The sequence below is a fragment of the Anomalospiza imberbis genome, chromosome 5 (genome assembly GCF_031753505.1).
Source record: "Anomalospiza imberbis isolate Cuckoo-Finch-1a 21T00152 chromosome 5, ASM3175350v1, whole genome shotgun sequence".
Classification (NCBI taxonomy): Eukaryota; Metazoa; Chordata; class Aves; order Passeriformes; family Viduidae; genus Anomalospiza; species Anomalospiza imberbis.
The window spans coordinates 54,611,334-54,633,566 of record NC_089685.1 but is presented as its reverse complement, the minus strand read 5'-3'; the positions used below and the strand labels follow the sequence as shown (position 1 = coordinate 54,633,566).

Here is a 22,233-nt window from a genome sequence, read left to right as displayed (position 1 = left end):
ACGTAAGAGAGCTTGCTTTGCCAACTCAGCAGAATTCCTGAAATATGGATTTTTCACTCTGACTTCTGTTGCTTCTGGAAAAGAAAAAAAAGAGCAAGACTTAGAATCTCTCAGCCTGGCAAATCTGTGTAGAGCAGCCAAACAAAGGGTCATTCTATCAAGGGATTTCAGGAATTTATCTCATCTTCCAGTGGTGCCTGGTGTAAGGAACTGTTACAGTTAACATCTGTGACAAGGTTGCTCTGGAGAATACAGAAACACCATTCTATTTGACCTGACATAAAATCTGATCTCTGCCAGACCCATATAATTGCTGTGCTGCATGGTTCCAAAAGGTGATATCAGTAAGGAATAATTTATAGAAGTATTTTGCTAATGGTGTTTTTGCAGCATAAAGCAGTATGAATGCATGAGGCACAAATGCTACATTACATACTTGATATATTTCAGTAATAGTTCTCTAGACAAAAGAGGATGTCAGGAAAAATACTTTGCTGAGGTGCTAGTTTGTGGTTTCCTTGTCTGGCATAAACGAACTAAACGGCAAGTGACTTGTCATTACTGTCAGTATGCCAATATAAAAGACTCATCTGTCTAAGAAAAATGGAAGCAAATGATGATACAAAATTAAAAAGAAATTCATATCATGGAGAAGAAAGTCTGGAAATGTTCTCCTGATGTCAAACTTAAAACCAATGAGGCTTATATGGAAATTAGAAGATGACAAATACAAAACTCATATCAAATTGAATTTTTGCATTATATATAATTAGATAATGACATTTACCACCAGAGGTTGTCATTGGAGCCAAGAATTTAGTGTGATGGGGCAAAACACTATTATATGTTAAATAAAGCAATCTAGTTTGCAGTAACGTGGAAGAAATATTGAACTGTCTACTTCAGATCTTCAGCAATATCAAAATAATTTAACATACAGTTTTGGAATGATCTTATTACTGCATTTTTATATTTTCCCCAGAGGGCTGATGCTGGAAGGTCTTAGATGAGGTCCTGAAGTAGACTGATATCAGGTCACATTTGGTGCAGCAGTTCCTGTGTCCTCATGTCAATTAACTTCAATAACCAGTCTGACTACTATTTTCTTTATCAGATCTTTGAGTTTCTTGCTCAGTACAATGTAAGTCAGCCATGGAAATTTAGAGTTAAAGCTACAGACAACCGTTGCTTGTTAAAATATTTATTGCTTTGGCACAGTCCTCAACAAGACTGAGGTAACTGTTGGTGCAGGCCATGAAACTCCATAGCAGAGGTATTTCTGGCTCTGACTTTTTAGCTAGAAATGTAAAATGTGTTAAACATAGCATTCTGATGCTTCTTAGCTTTTTATCTTCTTTAGTACTTCTTTCTTGCATTTCTTCCTTAATTCACTTCGTCCGTCTCCACTGTGCTTCTCCATTGGTGCATCCAGCCCTTGACAGGCCTTTCAACATCTCTGTTGGGCATGCTGGCTTGTCTCAGCTTGGTTCAGCAACTGATATTTCCTCTGTGTGCTCCTTGAAATATTACACTGATAAAATTCTAAGAATAGCCATAGCGGGACAGGCTAACGGGCAAGCACACGCAGTGTTTCTGCATGCTGCTCTCCCAGCTCCTAAACATTGCCAGCTCAGAAACAGCCCCAGCTAGATTTGATCCCTTCAGGGCTGTTTCTATACATGCAATGCATTTCTCCTTCTTCAACTAATCCATGCAACATCTGAACCAATTTAAAGTTTTAATGTCTACAGCATCCTTTGGCAAGGAGCTCAAAATGTCACCAAAGCTCCTGCAAGGGGCTACTGTCTTTGTCTTGCTCTGAGCTGGCTCTTACGTTCATTAGATGTTCCCAAAATGTCTCTATTGGAAGGGAGAGTAAAGAAACCTGATCCTCTTTCACCCACTCCAGGTTGCTAATGATTACACAGACCTCTGCTCCTTGCTACCCTGTGCCATTTCTTTTGTAGAGTGAAGGCTCCTGGCTTTCATAGTCGGTCTTGATATAGAAGCTGTTCCACTCCTTTCATCACCCTTGTTGTCCCTCTCTGACCCTCTTCCAGTTTTACATTCTTGCTGAGATGTCCCACTTCTGGTCTAAATTAAGACATAAACCAGGTTTCACTTTGTCCATTTCACAGGGATGTCCATGAAATCATATAGCAAAATAAAAGTGGTAGGAGAAAAGAGATTTGCATAGAGAAATAAGCTGGTGTTAACCACTTCATTGGGAGCCAGCAGCTTCTTGTCCTGTGCAACTGGGATGCTCCCTTCCCTTCCCTTCCCTTCCCTTCCCTTCCCTTCCCTTCCCTTCCCTTCCCTTCCCTTCCCTTCCCTTCCCTTCCCTTCCCTTCCCTTCCCTTCCCTTCCCTTCCCTTCCCTTCCCTTCCCTTCCCTTCCCTTCCCTTCCCTTCCCTTCCCTTCCCTTCCCTTCCCTTCCCTTCCCTTCCCTTCCCTTCCCTTCCCTTCCCTTCCCTTCCCTTCCCTTCCCTTCCCTTCCCTTCCCTTCCCTTCCCTTCCCTTCCCTTCCCTTCCCTTCCCTTCCCTTCCCTTCCCTTCCTTTCCCTTCCCTTCCCTTCCCTTCCCATTTTTTTCTTCTTTTTTTTTCCTTCCAGAGACTCAAGGAAGGAGAGGAGATCAGCCTTGACAGGGAAAAGCAAACCTTTTAAAAAGATTATTTGCTGTGTCAGGAAAACACTTCCTTTTGTCCTGGAAGCTGGAGAGGTGGATGCCAAATGACTTTTTGTTGTTAATGATCTCTGGGAGTCATCGGCTGCGGGATGCTGGGAGCTAATGGGTGAAATCACTGGATAATGTTTGTATGACAGGAAGCCCTCACCAGTCATTCAGGACCTTCTTCCCAAAATTTTACATGCATTTACTGCTTCTCTCTGTGCTGAATACATTGAATTTTGGAGTGTTTCAATTTGCTTAGCCATCTTTATGCTTTTATCACAAAGTATTATTCCTCTGACAAACAGTGTGAAATTGCTTGGCCAAGAATGAGAAACTTTGTTGAAAAGATATACAAGTAAGAACACATATCCTTGTTCCTTCCATTGACATTTGGGTGTTTCAAGATGTGAAGACTGGAAAAGACTAATTTGTATAGAACAAGAATAAGAATTCTAATGTCATCCAAAACTTAAAACTTTCAGAAGCCTTTTTACTCTGTTGCTTACAAGAAAGAACAAAGTCCATATTAACTCAGTGCCAGCATATTCATAATTTATCTTTCAGAAAATGCACTCAAAGGAAAGACATTTGAAAATGAGACGGCTTATTTGTTGTGATCTCTCATCACAAGTCATCCTCTGGTTTCATTCTATCTCTTTTTATAACACAGCTGATTATTAGATCTCACAGTTCCCCACTTCCTAAGACACCTCAACCAAACCTATAATTACACATCTAAGAATTTCAGATGATTATCCAAGAACCTCAGAGCAAAACAAAAATCATCCATAAGAAAGCAAACAGAATAAATATATCTGTACCACGTGTGTCCATTGCAATTCTCACTATGTGAACAGAAATGAAAGAATATTCCTTTCACTGTGCACTTCGGAGGAGCAGATCTCCAGTTCTGTTCTTCCCCCAGAAATGACCTCCATTATGCCTCTTCCCTGCCCCAGCAGCTTCACTTTCCTGCTCTGCTGACTTTGTGACAGCAGATGCTGCCAAGCTCTGGCACTTTGCCACTCAGCACCTTTCCTCGCTGATACCTCTGGGCGGAAGGAGGCCAGCCTGCCCTACATGGGATCCCTGTGGCCCCTGCTGGAGAGGGCCTGGAGAGGGCAACAGAGCTGGGCAAGGCTCTGGAGCACAAGTCCTGTGAGGAGCAGCTGAGGGAGCTGGGGGTGTTCAGCCTGGATGTGAAAAATGCACATTAAATGATTGGCTCTTCGCAAATATTAAGTTGAATACTCTATGTGTTATGTTGGAAAGTTATTTTGTAGTACTGTATTAATCCTTTTTAAGTAGTGTGGTAGAAATAGTTTTAGGTTGTAACATAATGTTATAATAGAAAGTCTGCGATGTAAGATATTTTTTAACTAGCTCAAGAAAGGGATGAGATAATAAAGAAATTCTTCACGCAGAGATAACAGCAACAAGACACCTAAGAGTTACTGCCTCCTTATCAGAAAAGACAAACATCCTTCCACCTCCTCTCCGTCTTTAAGGAGCCACCAGGATTAAGGGGAAGAAGTTGACGATGACCAGAGAACACCCTTTGTTTGAAAATAATGTATGCATCATGTATGAGATATGAATATGCAACAGGCTACTGCTTTTAAGGGTTAATCCTTTGTCAGCGAGCCATGCTTTCAAGAGGAAAGCATCTGAACGTTCATAATACTTTGCTTTTTATTATCCTTTATAGTCCTCTGTCTAAATTCTTATTACTCTATTTTTATAACCATTTTATTACTATTAAACTTTTAAAATTTTAAAACAAGTGATTGGCGTTTTTCACACTGGAGAAGAGGAGGCTCGGGGGGACCTCATGGCTCTCTACAGCTCGTGGAGAGGAGGCTGCAGCCACCTGGGGACTCCGGCCTTTGCCCCGGTGTCAGCGACAGGACAAGAGCACATTGTCCTAACTGTGCCGGGGGAGGTTCATGTTGGACATTAGGAAGAATTTCTTCACAGAAAGAGTGACTGGGCATTGGAAAGGGCTGCCCAGGGAGGTGCTGGAGTCACCATCTCTGGAGGTGTTTAAGGAAGGACTGGAAGTGGCACTCAGTGCCTTGGTCCAGCTGACACGCGGCTGTTCAATCACAGGCTGGACCCAAGTATCCCACAGGCCTTTTCCAGCCTCGCTGATTCTGTGTAATAGAACCTGGCCATGACGTGTGATTCAAGACCTCAGCGATCCCGCTGCGCCCCTCGAACGCCGGCGGCCGCGGCGCTGTCCGAGCAGGGCGCGGCCCGGCAAGCCCCGCCGCCCCCACGGCCTACAACTCCCATGGTGCCCGGCGGCGGCGCCGGTGCGCGCGGCGGGCACGCAGAGGCTGCCGGGGGCCGGGCCGTGCGCGGGGGCCGGCGCCGATGGCGGCAGGCGCAGGGGGCGGCTGAGGGAGCCGCCGGTGCCCGTCGCGTCCATCGACCGCCGACGCCTCGCCCGCCCCGTCCCTTCGCCCGCCGCTATGGAGGCGCTGATCCCCGTCATCAACAAGCTGCAGGACGTGTTCAACACGGTGGGGGCCGACATCATCCAGCTGCCGCAGATCGTGGTGGTGGGCACGCAGGTGAGGCGGGCCGCGCCGGGCCGGGGGCGCGGGCGTTCCCCGCCCCGAGGGCAAGGTCGGGGTGTCCGTCGCGCTTCCGCCGCTGCAGAGCCGCGGCTGCCTCCGCCAAGGGCACGGGGGGACGCGGCAGGCGAGGGCGGGCGGGGCGCCCTCGGTGCCCGCGTTCCCCCCGCACGCCCTCGGCGGCTCCGCTGCCTCAGCCCCGGCTGCGCCGGGAGCGCCTCGTGCGCCGCCCGCCCGCCCTTGGGCGCTTCTCCGGAGCGGTTCGAGCGGCCCAGGAGCTCCGCAGGGCTGCGGGAGGGCCGGTGCCCCGGTGTCCCGTGGCTCCGGCCCGCACAGCGGGGATGTCAGGGGTCCCGGGGAGCGGCAGCCGCCGCGGTGCCGTCAGCGTGACCGCCATCGCTACTCGGCCGTGGCTTCCCTTCTTCGACAGCGGCTGTGCAGCCAGGGCCGAACAGAAGGGATGTGGTAGCGGGACGGCATCTTGCGGGCTGGATGGTTGTCCCTGCCCCCGAGTTCTTGTGCCGTTTGGACTCTTTGTCTTAGCTGGTGATGGGGAGTGAAGTGAGAGGCGAGGCCAGCGACTGTTGGCTGCAACAGTCGCCAACACGTGCGTGTGAGCCTGGTCGTGCTCCTGGGCTCGAAGATAGCTCAGACCCTCTCCTATCTCTTCAAATGGGATGCTGCTCTTCAGCAGAACTTTTGGCAGCTGAACATGCCTGACCAGAACTGCAGCAGTCACAAGGGAGTAGATGAAGCTAAGACTGGAAGCTAATGGATCTCTCGTTTTGTTTCTGTGAAATTTAAATATGGATTGAATGTGCTGTGCTCCTTGACAGTAGCTTGCTCATCTAAGACTTCAATACCAAGTACTCTGTACTCACGATTTTAATTGATAGCTTAAAACACCAGCTGTATGTGTAAATGCAATGGCATTTTTCTATGTAAGATTAAAAAAGTATTTTTTCTAGTTTCAAAAGTACTTTTAAACAGCTCTATCCTACTTATCTTTTCCTAGGTATAAATACTTTCCATAAGTAAATACTGAGAGTTAAAACAGTATTGACATGTTTGCCTTCAGTAGTCTCCCCATCAGTATCAATATCTATTCAGTGCTGTAGCCATGATATTTATGAACCCCCATGAATTAGCATGAAATTTCCTATCATGCCAAAACAAAGTCCCCTATGAACTCCAGAAAAATATATAGCAAAATATCTAGCAAGCTGTATCTTGGGGTTTTTTTGTTTTTGTCAGGGTTGTTGGAAGAAAAAAATGTCTTTACTGACATAGTAATTCTGTAGATGCTTATTTAATGCAATTAGTTTTATTTTAAATAAAATATTATTAATCTATTTATTTGGAGTTAATTTGTTGAAGACCAGATTTCTAGAGATGTGTCAGATATGGCCTTAGAGCTGATAGTTTTGCTGCTGGTAGCTTTCTTCCTTTTATTTAACATGTGCCATTTAGATAGTCATGTTTCTTTGTGAAGTGCTGTGTGGCCTTTAAGTTTGTTCACACAGTTGATGTATCTGTAGCCCACTGGCATATGCTGTCTTTGAATAATATTCACAATAAACAGTCTTGAATTTTTCACCTCCATTTTTCTTGTAGGAAGCAAGTGCTGCCAGTTAAGGTTTCTGTAATCCTCTGTTAATTGAGTTATGCTTTTTTGCTTCCAATTTGCCACTTGCTTTTTTTAAATGACCTTTTTACATATTCAGCAAGGAGAGGAAAAATGCTTTTTGAAGTAGTTTATTTTTCTCTCTCTTCCCTACCCTTTTGGTTTTTTGTGTGCTTATGTCTTTCTCTGCTTCTCATTCTGTGCATTAATTCTTTCTTTTCTAGACTGTGTAGAAGCTGTTTTTAAGCCTTAACTCAGCTGTGAATATTTTCTGTTTGCCATGTTCCCTTTCCCCCACCTCTGTTGTATGGGATTTGTTTCCTACCTCCCTTGTGCCCTGAGCAGTTGCAATGCTTGAATTTTTCTTCTTTCTAGATACATTTTGGTGCTAATTGCAAATTGTTTCTCAGTAAATATTGCACATGTAGATGGCCTCTTGCACTTGTAGTGGTTTTCCTGCCACTCAGTCATATGAGAATTCCTTCTCATTCTCCCCATAAATTTTGTGTAAGTTATTTCTGTATCCTAGTAGAGAGTCATTTAAGAAAACTGGGGACTGTGCTGAACTCAGAGGATACCTTCAGACTGCCAATTTTTCTTCACTGTTTCAGGGTTCTTCTGCCATTTCCAGATAGGTGTTCTATTTTTTTCCCCAAATCAGTATTCCAGTTCCATTTTTAGAACTGTGTGACTAAAGTGCAAAAAAAAAAAAAGTGTCCAGGTTAGGAATATGATATAAAAATATCAGTTCAGAAATGTTGTAATACTCAGTATTCTGGTTTATACAAATGCTTTGTGCTCTATAAGGGGTAACAGGGTGGTATTGAAGTGCCTCAACTAAACACTTTAAAACTACAGTAAAGGAGACAAGGGGAAGAAAAGTAATTTGGTTAACAATGGCCTTTTGTGTGGATAGGTGGTATCACAAAAATTAAATGCCTACACTACACAAAGTGGTCATAAGATTTAGAATAAATTTAAGAAAACCAGCCAGACAACAAAATATCTGTCTAGAAGTAGGTGAAAATGAATTGTCTTTATTTATTCTTTGTGCCATTAATTCTTTGAATGTGTTTGGGATTTTTAGTAGTCATCAGCCTAGTTTTACACAAACTTTGGTGGCAGCTTTGTAGCAAAATTCTTCTTATACTGACATTATAAAATCACCTTGTGGCCTTTATTTGCACTTGTAGTGTTAATTGAACTAGAGACATTGTAGTGAAATTGATGTAGCAACTGATGGAATTGACAAGTCAGATTTTAGAGTGGCCTTTCATGTGTACATTTATGGAGTTCTTTTGCTCTGTCTTCTGCCAATGCCATTTTGAGACTTTAAATGGGGAGGTGTGGTTCTGCTGGATGTTGCCCTGGGATTGGCTCACAGATGAGTGTTAGTTACATTTATTCCTTTTTTTTTTCCCTGTTTTGTGTAAGTATGTTTGATGCTAATGCTAAATCGCTTTTTATTGCAAGGTGGAAGGTTTCTTGATCTGAGGTCACAGCCTGAGCACGTGGATATATATAAATTTATGTTCTGGTAAGATAAATAATTGGAAGAATGCTGATTTGGCTGTTAAGAAGTTGACAGCAATGGGAAGGTAATGTACAGTCCTGGCTAGTGGGATAAGGAAATGAATGCAGCAGATGCTATCAAAGCATCCTGAGAGAGACTGGCACCTTGGTCTGGAACTTCAGGTGCTCTGCAGAGCTTCTGTGACTTTTCCTGGCAGGGGAACAGAAATTCAAGCCGCTTAGCTCATTCGGTGTAGCCTACATTGTGTTGGCAAAAAGCCAGTTTGAGGTGAAGGAAACTCCAGTTTGTGCCAAGCAACAAGGAAAACCCCATGCCAAGCACAGCCATGTCTTCCTCCCTCCTTTCTTGCTGAGTTGTTGGTTTGATTTTTGTGGGGTTTTGTTTTTGTTTTGACTTTTTTGTTGTTGTTTTGTCCATAGATCTTTGTGGCAATTCAAGCAGATGCAAAAACCCATTTGTATCTACATGTGAATAGAGGATGTAACCAGAGCATTGCTTCCATGCTGGCTGGGGAGTTTGTTTTTTCTCCCAAATGTTTTGCAAACTTCCTAATTTCATTTGGCTTTTTTTTTTTTCCTTTGTTTTCATATCTGACATTTACAGTCTCTGGTTTTGGGTGTAACTGTTTTACTTTTTTTGCCATCCTTTGCTCCTGTCAAGTCATGCCCCAACTGTTCTGTTTGTTTCAGACAAGCAGCAAAGTGAGGCTGACATTAATTAGCTGTTTACATTTACCAGACATAATATACATGTAGGTGCTGACATGATATAGGGCAAACAGCATTTAGTGTTGTGCTGTTTCTTTGCTCTGATGGGCTCCCTGTGTTTCTGAACAGCTGAACTTTTTGGGTCCTGAAGATTTCTGTGATTGAAAGGATGGCATTTTCACTGTTTCTATCTGCAGACCTCATATGAATAATATAATAACTTGATCCTGCATTTTATGGTTCTTAACATGAAAACATTATTAAACACCATTTAGAAGATATTAATTTTATTGTTTGCAAATGCCTGATTATTTTAGAAGAGCAAAGAGTCTGCACAGAATTCACAGTTTTAGAATGATGTGGATAAAGAAGTCTTATGCTTCTCTTATTTTGTTTGTGTGTTTTGTTTTGTTTTGGTGCTTTACTACAAGGGCCCTGTTCTGTTCATCTTGTAATTGGCAGTTGTTTTTCTTGGAAAACTGGTATTTTAATTAGACCAGGTGAATCTTGTATGTTGTCCAGTGGGCACAGTGCAAAGAAAAGATATTTTCAGGAAGATGGAGAGGAAGAGTATTAGAACATACAGCGCAAGCATTTGTTTTTCACAATCTAGAGAGAAAATGCCTGTGTAGTTCTAGGAAAAGATTTGTTTGTGTAGTAGCCAGAAGGTTGACTAACTTAGAGATTTAGGGTTTGGGTTTGTTTTAATAATACTGTTGTTTAGAACTTTTGAAATTTGAATATGCAAGTTGGTTTTGATTTACTTTACTGCAAGTCATGAATATAGCAGTATACACAGTCCTATGTGAGGTCAGGATATCTGGCTTGCAAATGTGAATCTTCAAATCCCACGGTTCCATGATGTAACTGAGAGTCTGTAAGTTGTTTCTACTTACAGAGTAGAAATGAGGCGGTTTTTTCTTAAGTGAATTCTCGGAGGGCTTTGGGAATTGATGTACTGAGGAAGAAAACATCAGCTAATCATTGCTGTATTTGCTGTTGTTTGGCACTTGTCTGCAGTTAGATATGGTGTAAATGCAGGATTTCTGAAGAATTTTGACTGAGCTGTATCAGTTCTGGCATTCCTTATTGCTTGTACATAAGCTGTATTATGTGGAGGTAGTTCCTGTGACTTTGAGTCTCTCCCTGATTTATTCAGGAGAGCTCTCAATTCAAGTAAATGGGTAATGCCCTGCAGGAACAACAGTCTTGTAGTCTGGACAAGATCTTGCATGTATTTTGCAACAATGAGCAGTGCATTATGCTGGTTTTACTGCTTTCTTAAGTTGGGATCAGCCTGTTGTCTCTTCTGCATCTTTTAGAAGTGTTATTTTGTTTCAAACAATGTGTTAAAATAATTCCTTTGGCCTGCTTATAACTTTAACATTATTTTTTGATTAGTAAATAATTTTTTAAATTTGTTAGCTCTTTAGAGCCAGCCTAGCTTGGGGCATTCCTAGTTTGAATATGAAAATTTTGTTATAATATCTGTTCCAACCAAAGCAGTTCCTTTGTGGAACTGCTCTGAAACTGCATGTGTACTCACCTTTTATTCTAGAATAATTTGTGTTTGCAAAATAAGGAAAGAAGAAGAAATACTGCTATTCTTTAGTTATAGTGGGCTGAACTCTTCTAAGATGGCTACTGCAAATAACTTTTTAAAGTACCAACTTGGGTAATATTCCTGTGGATGAGATCCCAGCATAAGTGCATTAGCTTTTATTTCCCAATGATAGAATGAAAATTTAGGAAATTCTGTATGTACAGATTGCCAAGAACAGGATTTACCAGCAGGACTTCTGTACTTCTTGTATGACAGAAACTGCAGAATTGCCACCATTTCATCTCAGATGTCAAAGCCAGATGCATTGCTTTCCTTAATAGAACTCTTCAGGAATTAGTATGTCTCATTGAGAAGCATCTCTTACTTCACAATTCCTTACTGTCATTCTTGAATGTTTGTATTGTGCCACTCCAAAAGTCGTAGGGAATTCTGCTATCACTGCCTCTATTTTTTTGTGCTGTCCTGTAAAAGTCCGTGTTGTGTTGCAGGAGTTCTTTGCATTTTTTCTCTACTGGATGAAATAGTAAAAAAAGTATCAGTTTGCCCTGTTCAAAAGCAATGAGATAAATTTTACACTCCTTTAAACTAATTTTTGGTTTGGAAGTTTCCCAGTAGTTTATTGGACATGTTTCCTTAACAAGGCTTTTTTCCCACAGATGAAATATTGTGCATTGGCTCCACAAAGACATGATGAAGTCTAAAGATAGACAGAGGAAGGCAGGAGGTTCTTGTAAGATGACTTGAAGTTTGTTGCAGCTAATTCAAGTCCATTATCATTTTAATAATACTTGAAATATACAACAGTCAACAATCCAAACATGTGACTGTAAGAAATTTGATGGTTCTTGTGCATCAGTGAGACTCCAGGTGAGCCTTGTGTTAATTTGCCTTCTTGCTTCATGAACTTCGTAATAGTAAGAGCAGACTTTGCTTATTTACTGAGCTTATTTGTGAGTCCCTGTGAGCTAAAGGACAGTGAATCACGAGGGACCTGGCATTCCTTTAAGGACAGCCTCATGGAGCACAAAGCAATAGTCCATCCAGTTGCTTGGGAAAATGAGTGTGGGTCTAAGAGCAGTATTGAGGGAACTCAGCCTCAGCACAGCAGACTCATGCAGGAGGTAGAAACAAGGACAAGCTCACTCAGGGATATAAAAATCCTGCTGCATAGGCAGAAAATGTGTCAAGGAAGCCACTGTTAGTGGTAAGGGCATCAAAGGCAGCAGGAACTTCCAGCACTGGATCAGGAGTTAAGGAAAAAGAGAAATAGGGACATAAAGGCTTGCTGCTGTCTGTGACAGGTGATCCAGGGACAGTGAATATGGACAAGGCTGAGGCACTGGATCTTTTCTTTGCCCTTGTCTCCTCCATCAGGGACTTCTAGGCCTTTGTCCCTATAGGTGGGGTTAAAAGTGGAGAAAAACTCAGTGGTGCAAGGGGATTGGGTCAGGGTTCTTTTTTTCATATGGAGAAAACATCTTTGCATTCTGTTTGGTGTAGGGATCAAGACTCCTAAAACAGTAATGCTAACGAGGATTTGGAAATAGAATAAGAAAGCCAGTGAAGTAAATGAGATGAAGTGAATTTGAATGGTTGTTCACAGTGTTACTTCAGCATTTTCAAGATGGAGTCTCTTCTATCTGGCTTGTCAAAAACCCTGAAGTGTTTTTGGAAGTAACATCTCTGGCTATTAACGAAGCTGGACAATTATAAAATCATGCACTTGCTGTGTGCTGTTTCAGAATTCCTAAAACTGTGGTTTGTAATGCAGCAGATTGTAACCCACATTTTCTTGTAAGAATTAGTGTAATGGGTGGGAGCAAATGTCTTTTGATACTTAAGTACACACAGTTGAAACATGCAGGGACAAGTAAAGAAGAAATGAAGGACAGAGAAGCAAAGCAACCTCATGAGGACTAATAAAGGTACAGGTGCTGGTTATTTGGAGTGGATCACAATTCTTACAGCTTGCAGCTTTTTAATTGGGAGGATAAATGCACAGTTGTTTCCCAGTGATTGCCCATTGATTGTCAACATCATTTTCAGATTAATCTAAACCAAAAATGAACATACAGGTAGAGAGGCAATGAGAATGCTGATAAGGTTTCAACACACTCTGACGGTACATACATTGTAAAATACTGAAGTCATGTATGCATCATCTCTTTTTATCTTAGTACTTCAGGGGAAAATGGTTTTACCATGCACCAGACACAGGTGTTTCTCTGTGAAATTAATGGTGGTTGACAGAGCAGAGTGTGATACACTTAGCCATGGTAGTTTGACATAAAGGTTAAAGGAGTGACACAAGATGTTCCTGTATTTGCTGCCCCTGTTTTTTTTCTGAGCAACCTTAATTAAGTTCCTCTAGATACCACAGCTAGTAGATATTTCAAATTAGGATCAGATATTGGGGTCCAGAGGGAAAATCTGCCTGATGGCCTACGAAAAGTTAGAGTTTATTAATGCTTTTTTTGACCCATCATGAAATGAATTTATGGATTTCAGTTCATGCCTAAAATTGCGACGAGCATTTTAATGAGGTGACAAAACAAGTGTGATACTTCTGCAGACTCGTTCCTAAAAATTCCTTTGCTTATCAATATTAGTGTCTATCTACATCTATTGTATGAAGGACTGGCTGAACTGACTTTGTATTCTTAGCAGACTCATATCCCTTGCTTCCCCCTCACTGGCAGAACAAGATCAGCTTTGTGTTTACTGCTTTCTGCACTGTGTTCCCAGACAGTTCTTGGTAATGGATGCTGAGGAGCCCAGATTAAGAAGTGCGTCATTAGATAATTGTATTCCAGCAACAGATTGCTTTAGTTGGGAGTGTAATGCAATTTGAAAGAATTTCCTGATGCATGGAGTACTGTAATGTTTCATTTAGTGTGTTTGCAAAGGATCCAGATTGTTCCTTCCCCATCCAGAGGTAACTGGGAGTGGTGTAAGACACAGTGATTTGCTTCTATATGTAGCTTGGTGTGCCCATTTTAGTTCCTGCATTACACCTCCTTTGGAAAGACTAAAGAGCAGCAGTGTGCAGCAGCTTGTCCCATGGATTTTGGTTTCCTTTCGTGGTTGAGGTTGTTGATAAGGATTCTTGCAATTTGTTACTATCCCTTATGTGCTTGGATTATATGTTCATGAGAAGCCACTTCATCTAAGTCTGATCTCCAGCCTTGTGAGACTGAGTATTCATTTTTCCCATGCCTAAGAAGATCTTGCTCAAGAGACCACAGAATCACCAAGACTGGAAGAGACCTTCAAGATCATCTAGTCCAACCATCAAGCCAGCATAATCACCCCTAAGTCATGTCCCCAAGTGCCACATACAGATGCCTCTTGATGTTTGAAATACTTTTAATAAATGAAGCACTGGTCTTTGTTTTTTGGTTTTTTCCAATGCAGAAGATGAACCTGTATCATCTCTCATTTTTTGGTTAGGCTTTTCACTTTTTTTAAGTAAGTTTGTGGAGACGTGGTTTGTTATTTGTCTCTATGAAGTTTGTTTTTTCACAGACCATAATATCAGTAGTTCTTCAGAAGTGAGCCAGAACAGGAGCTCTCTCAGGGAGATTTGCAGACCTAGTTCATGCTGTGGTCAGGTTGTTCTTAAGTAATTTGGTAAGAGTTCGGTGCCCAATGGTCTGTTACAAGTTGCTTGCAGGAAAGGTGCCCAAAGTTGATTTGGAGAAGGACAGTTGAAGAAAATTACTAATTACTTTCTAGGGCAGTCTTTTGAAGAAAAAACAAACCTTAATTAGTCTGTATTTATGCTTGACCCTGCTCTTTTTCCAAGTCTTTCTAAACGGTTGATCTCACTGCTGTCAAATGTGATTTAGATTTACTTGGAATAATATACATAATCTGCATTGTTGCATTAATTGCCTATTGAGACAAATGATATTTTTGAGAAAACATTTTTTTCTGTGCCATAAAGCATATACAATAAAGTGGTAAAATAAAAGAAGGCTTTCATTTGTTGCTGTTCAAACTTTCTAGGGGTTTGGCCTTGTATTTTATATTTATTTTGTCATTTTGCATACAAGCCCTATTTCAATAGGTTTTGAAGCTCTCATATAATATGTGTCTTGTTTTACTGCACTAGTAGAAATGTCCTGTCTGATAGTAACGTGTTGCTTGACCACTGATCTATTTTTCAGTTTTAAAAAAGTCACCTAGTGTCACTAAATTTGTGAGATTTAAGGATATTCATCACTTCTTTAGTATCATGTTATGCTAGATTATATACTCATCATTTGCTTGCAGTCTCAAATATATTACTTCAGAACTGGTAGGCTGAGTGGAGGTTCTGTAGCAGTTACATAATGCACATTCCAGCTGTCAGAAGCATCTGTTGGTTTCCTTATTTTGGTTTGGTTTTCTTGTTTGTTTGTTTTTTAACAAGAGAATTGTTTGGTAGTTGCATTAATACAGAAATATTTCCTAGATGGTGGCAATGACTGTCAGAACAGGTTTTCTCATGGTGTCACTCCATAGACTTAGAGCTGCAGAAAATTGGAGGAGTTTAATACAGTGTTATTAAAAAGACAAAATCTTCTCAATCAGATTGAGTGCTATGTTGACATAGCGGGGTCTATTTTTTATTGTTCGTTTTAACATGATATATGTCTGGAATCACTTTTAAAACCCAGGTTTTCTCAGTTGCTTGTTAGACCAGTTGTGAATCTTACACAAAGGTCTGCAGGAGGACATTTAAAATGTAGTCTCTCAAAGAATATTTGTAATTTCACAGCCTTTAAGTATTTCACAACTTTTTTACAGTTTCTTGTTATGTAAATACTTAAATATATACAGAGAGAGTGAGAGAGCTAGCGTGGGATGCCATGAAACAATGTTTGTTAATATGTTTAGGGTGTAAAACAATGTTTGTACTTACCAAGCTGATGCAATGCATTATACCAAAAAAAAAAAACCAAAAACCAAACCCCAAAAACCAACCAAACAAAAAAGCACAAAACTCCCCCACCTATCCAAACCTCAAACTGAAAGGAATGTAACATTGTAGCAGCCTATGTACCCCCCCCCCCCCCAGTATACATTGTTAATATATGTTTATGTAATGGCTGCTGCTGGTATCAATACGGGCAGCCCTTGTTAATTCTAACAAATACTAACCAAGGGTTAAATTCCTCAGTTTACAAAGCAGTTTTACTTCAAGATGTTAGAAAATAGTACAAGACATCAACTTTCTTTCTGAGCATTATAAAGAAAAGCATTTTTTCCAGAAATGTTTCTGGAGAGTTTGATATTTGTGGTAGAAAATGTTAAATAGGAGATTAATTTTTCTGAAACCTATTATGAGTTTAGTTTGACCTTAAGAGAGAAAAACCATGGGACAAACCATGTAGATAGAAATCTGTTCTGAGTATCCCAAGCAGGTTTAGGCAGTTCCTGGCTTGTAGCAGACCTGTGTCCCTCAGTGCCTGTGCAGTGGCACTGCTGTGTCTGCAGGGAGTCTGTCATTTGCTCCTTCAGGCACTCTTTGCAGTGCTCTTTGCAGGCCAGATGAAAGCGAACTAAAATACCAGAGCATTTTTATGTTTCAGAAAGTAATGTAGCTGTGTTCCACTTTTCAGAGCAGTGGAAAAAGTTCTGTGTTGGAAAGTCTTGTGGGGAGGGATCTGCTCCCGCGAGGTACTGGGGTTGTCACCCGGAGACCCCTTATTCTGCAGCTGGTGCACGTTTCCCCAGAGGATGGTCGGAAAGGAGCTGGAGATGAAAATGGTAAGTGTGATCCAAGAATGTGTTTTGCCTTTTTATTCAAGTCTTTCCTGTCCTTTTAAATGAAAAATCAGTTGCTGTAATCTTAAAACTCTCGTAAATGCTTTTGAAAATTTGCTTGGAAGGAAACACAGCTGTTGTCACATGTGTTTTTTCCATTTAGCAAATGTCATAAAGTCAAAATCTTCTGGATATTCAAAATACCTTTAATGTTTTAAGCTCTCCTGTTCTTGGGAATTTCTTTTGAGAAAAACAGGCATTTCAGTTGTAAAGATAATTGTCTGAAGTGTAGAGAACATGATTTTCTTATGTGTGTTTTTCATCCCCTCCCCTTTTGCTGTTTATATAAGGTATTTTATTGAGAGGGTGATGAGTATGAGAGTTTTTAGCAGGAGGGTAGGAAATAAGTAAGTTCTGGAGAAATGAAAACAAACTTGTAGTAGATGCAATCAGAATTGAACTGATGAGTTCTGTAGCTTATAGATGCCACCCTGCTGGGCTGCACTGAGAGACTCCCAAGTGCACCAAGCAGGGCACTTTAAATGTTCTGTAGTTTTTACTTTGAAGCTTGTCTTCTGTACTGCTTCTATTTTATCCTTCAGCAGATCAAGAAAGTGATCTCAGTTGTCCCTTGGGAGTTTCAATGCTCATTTTATACCAATTAATGCTCCTGATTAGGAGCAGCAGGAGCATATCCACCTTCTAATTGTAAGATAAATCTTAGGGTTTTTTATATACACACTAACAACTGCACAGGCTTTTGTTGGCATGATAAACTTGGGACTATAAATATTAATTCTCATTGTGTTCATATTTTTCTTAATTTGTTTCTACCAATAGTAAGTCAAGGTATCAGACGTTCTTTATGGTATTTATTTTCCTGTAATATTTATGGCCTTTGATTTCTGAAGGACAGTAACTTGTATTGTGCTGTTTGAAAGGTTTAAGTTCCAATCTTAATTACTGTCACAAGCAGAGAACACAGTTAAGGTTCATAACAATTAACATGCAAACCATGGGAGAAATTGTAGGGACAATTCAGGCTGGAAATGATTTCAGAAGACCTCTAGTCCAATCTGCTCAAAATAGGGCCAACTCTAAAGTCAAGCCCAGGTTTCTTTGGTCTTTATCTGCTTGGGTCTCAAAACCTTAAAGGATGGAGAATTCAATCTCTATGCAACTTTTAGAAATGGCATATTTGATGTCTTTAAATGCAGTCTTACATTGATTGTATTGTGCAGTGTGTAGTTTGTATTTTTGAACTTCTCAGAATGGATTCTGAGTTGTAGGGTAAAATATTATTTTGCTGTTTTTTGCAACTTTACAGGTGTAAAAGGAGGTTTTGTAATTAGAGTATTCTGAGTCAAGGCAGAGCCTTTTTGTTTTAGGTTACATTTGATTTGGGGATTTGGATTTTAAATTTAAAATTCATAGGGATGTTAGGCTAAATTATTATTTATGGTGTCTGCTTAGATTTTTTTTGGGAAAACAATACGTAAGATGTAAATGTTATAATCTCATCTTGTTCTTCTAAGAGAGATGTGGGCTTGTTTGGTAATAAGAGATTTGATAGGAACAGAAATTATGATTTACCAATTGAGTTTGAAATGTCTCTTCTCGCCAAAATTTAGGCAAATTGTTGAATTTTGAATTGTTGAATAGTGTTGTCACTGATCTGGTCTAGTTTATGTCCAGATTTATGTACATCTGAGAAGATGGGATCAAGTACCTTAGAAAGAAAAAAAAGATGACAACCTCTTATCCTGGCTGTGCTGTGTAACATTGTAATAAGTGCTATTAGAGATCTATTTTTAGAATAATTTTATTTGTAATGAGGTGGATATTGAAGTAGGGTTGAATATGGATTTGGAATTTCCCAGAGGGAAATAGTCTTGCAGAAAAGGATTTTATCCAGATGAGGGATTTCTTTACAAGCTGTACATTGGACAAAAGAGTATCAGTCTTGGCTCTACTGGTATTATATATTAGCATAGCCATTTCAAAATAACTACTACTCTGTGGTTCTTACAGGCTTTAATTTTACCTCTTTTGGAGTGTTGGCATCCAGAAAGCTTCCCAGTTTTCAACACAAAGCACTTTTGACTGCTGTGCTATTCACTTAGGGAGGGACAAGTGATACCCTTTGTACTGTGATCACTGCAATAAATCAAGAGAGTCAGAAAATACCAAAGATAAATTTTCCATTAAATGTGAAGTTCTGTATTTTTATAACAGGATGATCTGTATATTCTACAGAGAATGTGTGTAATTTGATGGGATGGAAATGTTCTCATCATGCTTTTGCTGTTTATTGTTGGCCTCTAGTGATTCAGCACATATGGTGTGTTTGATGTGATGATACCACACTGTGGTGTTCTCTGATCAAATTGCAAGAGAAGCAGCACTTACCAGAGAACTGGGCCTGGTCTTGTGAATTATTAAATTGGCCTTGCAGTGAAGACCTATAATGGTAGTCCAGAAATGGAAAATCAGAGAGAACATACGAGTGGCCAAGTAGTAAATGCTTATAGGTTCCTTTTTTTCCTTTGTTCCAAAATAGGAAACAGAACATTGTTCAAATTCTGAACAGACAGAATTGATACAGAACACAGGAATAATTAATGCAGATCCATTGCTTGATAAATCAACACTCTTTTGTCAGCCTTTTGCTCTCTACTTCAGATAGGAATCTCTTACCCCTAGCTCCCAAACAGTGCTTCACTGGGTTTGGCTTTGTAGAAGCAGTAGAGAGAAAGAGCTTTCCCTCAAAAATGCTTTCAGTCTAGTTGGTGTCAAGGATGGGAAACATGGTACAACAGTTAGTATTTGGGAAGTTCTCATTGCCATGCTGCAGGAAATCCTCTATGGTGGTGGCCTTCTATGACTCTCAGCAGCTCCTCCCACTGGAAATGAGTAAAATTTCTGTTGCTTTAGAAAGGGAGAGGAGATGCATGAATAACTGAAGTCAGTAATCTTTGTATTCTATTGAGTTTCTTAAAGGGGTGTTACAGAGTAGGACATAACAAGTACAATTTGGTGGAGGGTAGTCCTGAGAAAAGTCAAGTAATATATGTGCTTTTCCTGGGTATTAATTAAGGTTTGCAGGTCTTACTACAGGATATGGAAAACCAGAAAAATAAGAGACTGTTGCTTTATTCACAAGATGTGGTGGGGGGTTTTTTGGGTTTTTTTTGTTGTGTTTTTTTTTTTTTTTTGAAAAGCAGGATCTGTGTGTTCTTAATAGCTGTTGTTTTAGTAATTTTTTATAATGTGTAATACTGGATTTCATCATGACCAAAGTGTCTTTTCCTTTATCTAGCATTTAATCTTCAGTGTAATCAGGCGATTAAGTCTTTTGAAGGTATTGCCTGAAAAGCTTCCAGAAAGGAACATAGCTGAGGGGAAGACTGATTTACCAGTTAAATGAGTGATAAAAAAACATTATTTGTGGAAACCAGAAGAGTAGGTTGCTGAATATAGGCTAATTAAAACACTTTCTCCTTGCCTTGAGCATTGTTACATTTAGAGAAATGCAAATCCTTCCTCCTTTCCTAAAAACTCGTTTCCATTAAATTAGATATATTGGGAAACTTTTCCATAGGTGTTAGCAAGTTAAAATGAAGTGTCTCTGACCCGGGTGTGTCTTTTTAATATTTATTTTAAGAAGCTTACAGATAATAGTGAAAAAAATTATTTTTACATAGAACTAAGCCTAGTAGCTGGCTGCAAATTCCCACCAGAATTTGCCACCAGAAGGAGAATCATTTGAGACTAAAACTGTGTCTGAGAAGGAAATAATCTCCCAAGGAGGGACATAACTAGAGAGTACTCGTTCCATATCTTTCAAATGTAATAGTGTGTTTTTCTTCCTGGCTTTAGGCCTCTCTTTACTCCCTTAGATTCAATTTTCAAGAGGAGATGAGCAATACAATACTGAACATCCTGTAGTTTCTTTCTCTATGTACATTTTACTTTATTTCCTCTAAACAGTAAATAAAATCTGTTAAATAACCTGGAAGGGAGGAACCCTTTCATTTTGCACTTATTTTGGAGACTGGTATGTCATTTTGCCTATTTACTGGTATGTCATTTTGCCTATTTACCAACCAATACAAACAAAAGCTTTTTCCTAATGATGTTTTCTTCATAGCTCTTGTGCCTGTAGAACAGTAGGGATGAAAGTTTGGTTTTAAAAATTTTCCTTAACAGATCCAGTCCATCAAAATCATATTTCTATTGATGATATACACATCTTTGACTGAGCAAGACATCAACTCTCCAGATGAACTAAGCTTTTGAAACAGATGAGTTGATTATTGTTGTGCTACCTGAATTTTGTACCAAACAGGCACAAACCAAAAATGTCTTCACCAGTTTGTTTTGCTGTTTGCACTTCCAGGGTGTTGTACAGACATCACAGGAAAATAGAATTTTAAATTCATCAACCCCTCAATAAGAAGTTGGGGTTTTTTTGTAATGAAATTTCCATAAATACTTTGAAAAATTAAAAGTTGAGAAGGGTAATGCATATGTTGTCTCTTCTTAAATCTGTCTCAGAAGTGATGTTGTTCTTTAATTGAGTCTTAAAAATATTGATGCACAGCATCAGATTTCCTTCCCATGCAGTAACACTACTTCCAATGACATTAGAAATGTTTCTTTACTCTTTCTGGTTCTTCCTGTGAGTAAATTATGAGAAACATATTTTGCCTAAGAAGTTCAGCTCTGTGGAGCTGTTTTCTGTGCTCAGATAAGAAGATACGTTGAGCTGTTGGAATTAGCTGTATGGCAACAATAGTCATCATCAAGTCAACTTTATTGTATAGAATATCTGATTAATAGGCATCATTAATATGTGTTTAGTTAAGGTCTTATTTCTGTGCATATTGCTAATGTGTTACACACTTTCATCAATACTAGAATAGCATGCACATCTGTCTGCATGCATTTGTGCTCTTTGTAATAGAATCTGGTACTGAAAGTGAATAAAATGCTATATTAAATATGATTAAAAATGTTAAATGCCATTCAATGCTGTTTCTCTTTAACTGCAGACCCTGCTACATGGAAAAATTCAAGACACCTTGCTAAAGGTTGCCTTTATCCACTTGCTTTTTCTCCCTACACCTGAAGTGCATGCTTATATACACTAATCACCTACATTTCATGCCACATGATTGTTGATTGATTTCACATTTCCTTCTACACTTCAGCTACTGTGGTGATTATTTTGCTGTCTTGTGATCTGATTGATTTTCAGTTTTCTGACCTTGTTGCATTAGAATGAGATAAGTTTTGCTTTTCTCTGTGCTGTTGCTGCTTCATAGAACTTTCTGCACTTTTAATTCCCAAATCCTTAAAAAAAATCTTTGTTGATCAACTTTCTTAAATTTCAACTTTAGTGAAAAAAAAAAGTTTTGAAAGATTACTTGATTGTAGGTAAACCATATTGTTTGCCAAAGGGCCAGATTTCTTGTAGACAGTTCTTGTAGAGCAGGTTGTTGTGTCAGGGAGCACAGAGGAAATGACCCCAAACTAAAAATTGGAAATGGAACTTGCCTCTAATACTTGGAAACCTAATAGTGAAAATGTGAGTATCTTGCAGTGTGACTCAAACTGCTGCCTGTGCTACAAAGCAGAAATTGAACAAAACCTCCTTTGCTATTTCTGGGACTGCTCTTGCATAATCCCCAAGTAATTCTGGACCTCAGTGATGACTGACAAGAGTGAAGATGTTTGGTCCTTGACAGATTTGGGAAGAGACATGTTCTCCTAAGGCTTCTTCGTTATGCAAAATTCTT

The 22,233-nt window shown here is 39.8% G+C and overlaps 1 protein-coding gene and 1 long non-coding RNA gene across 5 annotated transcripts in view; one reads left to right on the top strand and one right to left on the bottom strand.

Moving 5' to 3' along the window:
• LOC137474375 (uncharacterized) overlaps positions 1–22,233 on the bottom strand; it is a 330,950-nt gene that overhangs the window by 8,046 nt on the left and 300,671 nt on the right. The gene's annotated exons all lie outside the window — the stretch shown is intronic.
• Positions 5,014–22,233, top strand: part of DNM1L (dynamin 1 like) — a 43,197-nt gene continuing 25,977 nt past the window's right edge. For 2 of the 4 annotated variants that reach the window (XM_068190870.1, XM_068190868.1), the window contains exons 1-3: positions 5,014–5,249; positions 16,288–16,435; positions 21,487–21,525. In XM_068190870.1, the coding sequence (XP_068046971.1) occupies positions 5,148–5,249; positions 16,288–16,435; positions 21,487–21,525 (289 nt within the window). In that variant the 5' untranslated portion in view covers positions 5,014–5,147. The remainder of the gene's footprint in view (positions 5,250–16,287; positions 16,436–21,486; positions 21,526–22,233) is intronic. The other 2 variants (XM_068190869.1, XM_068190871.1) reach the window with 2 other exon arrangements.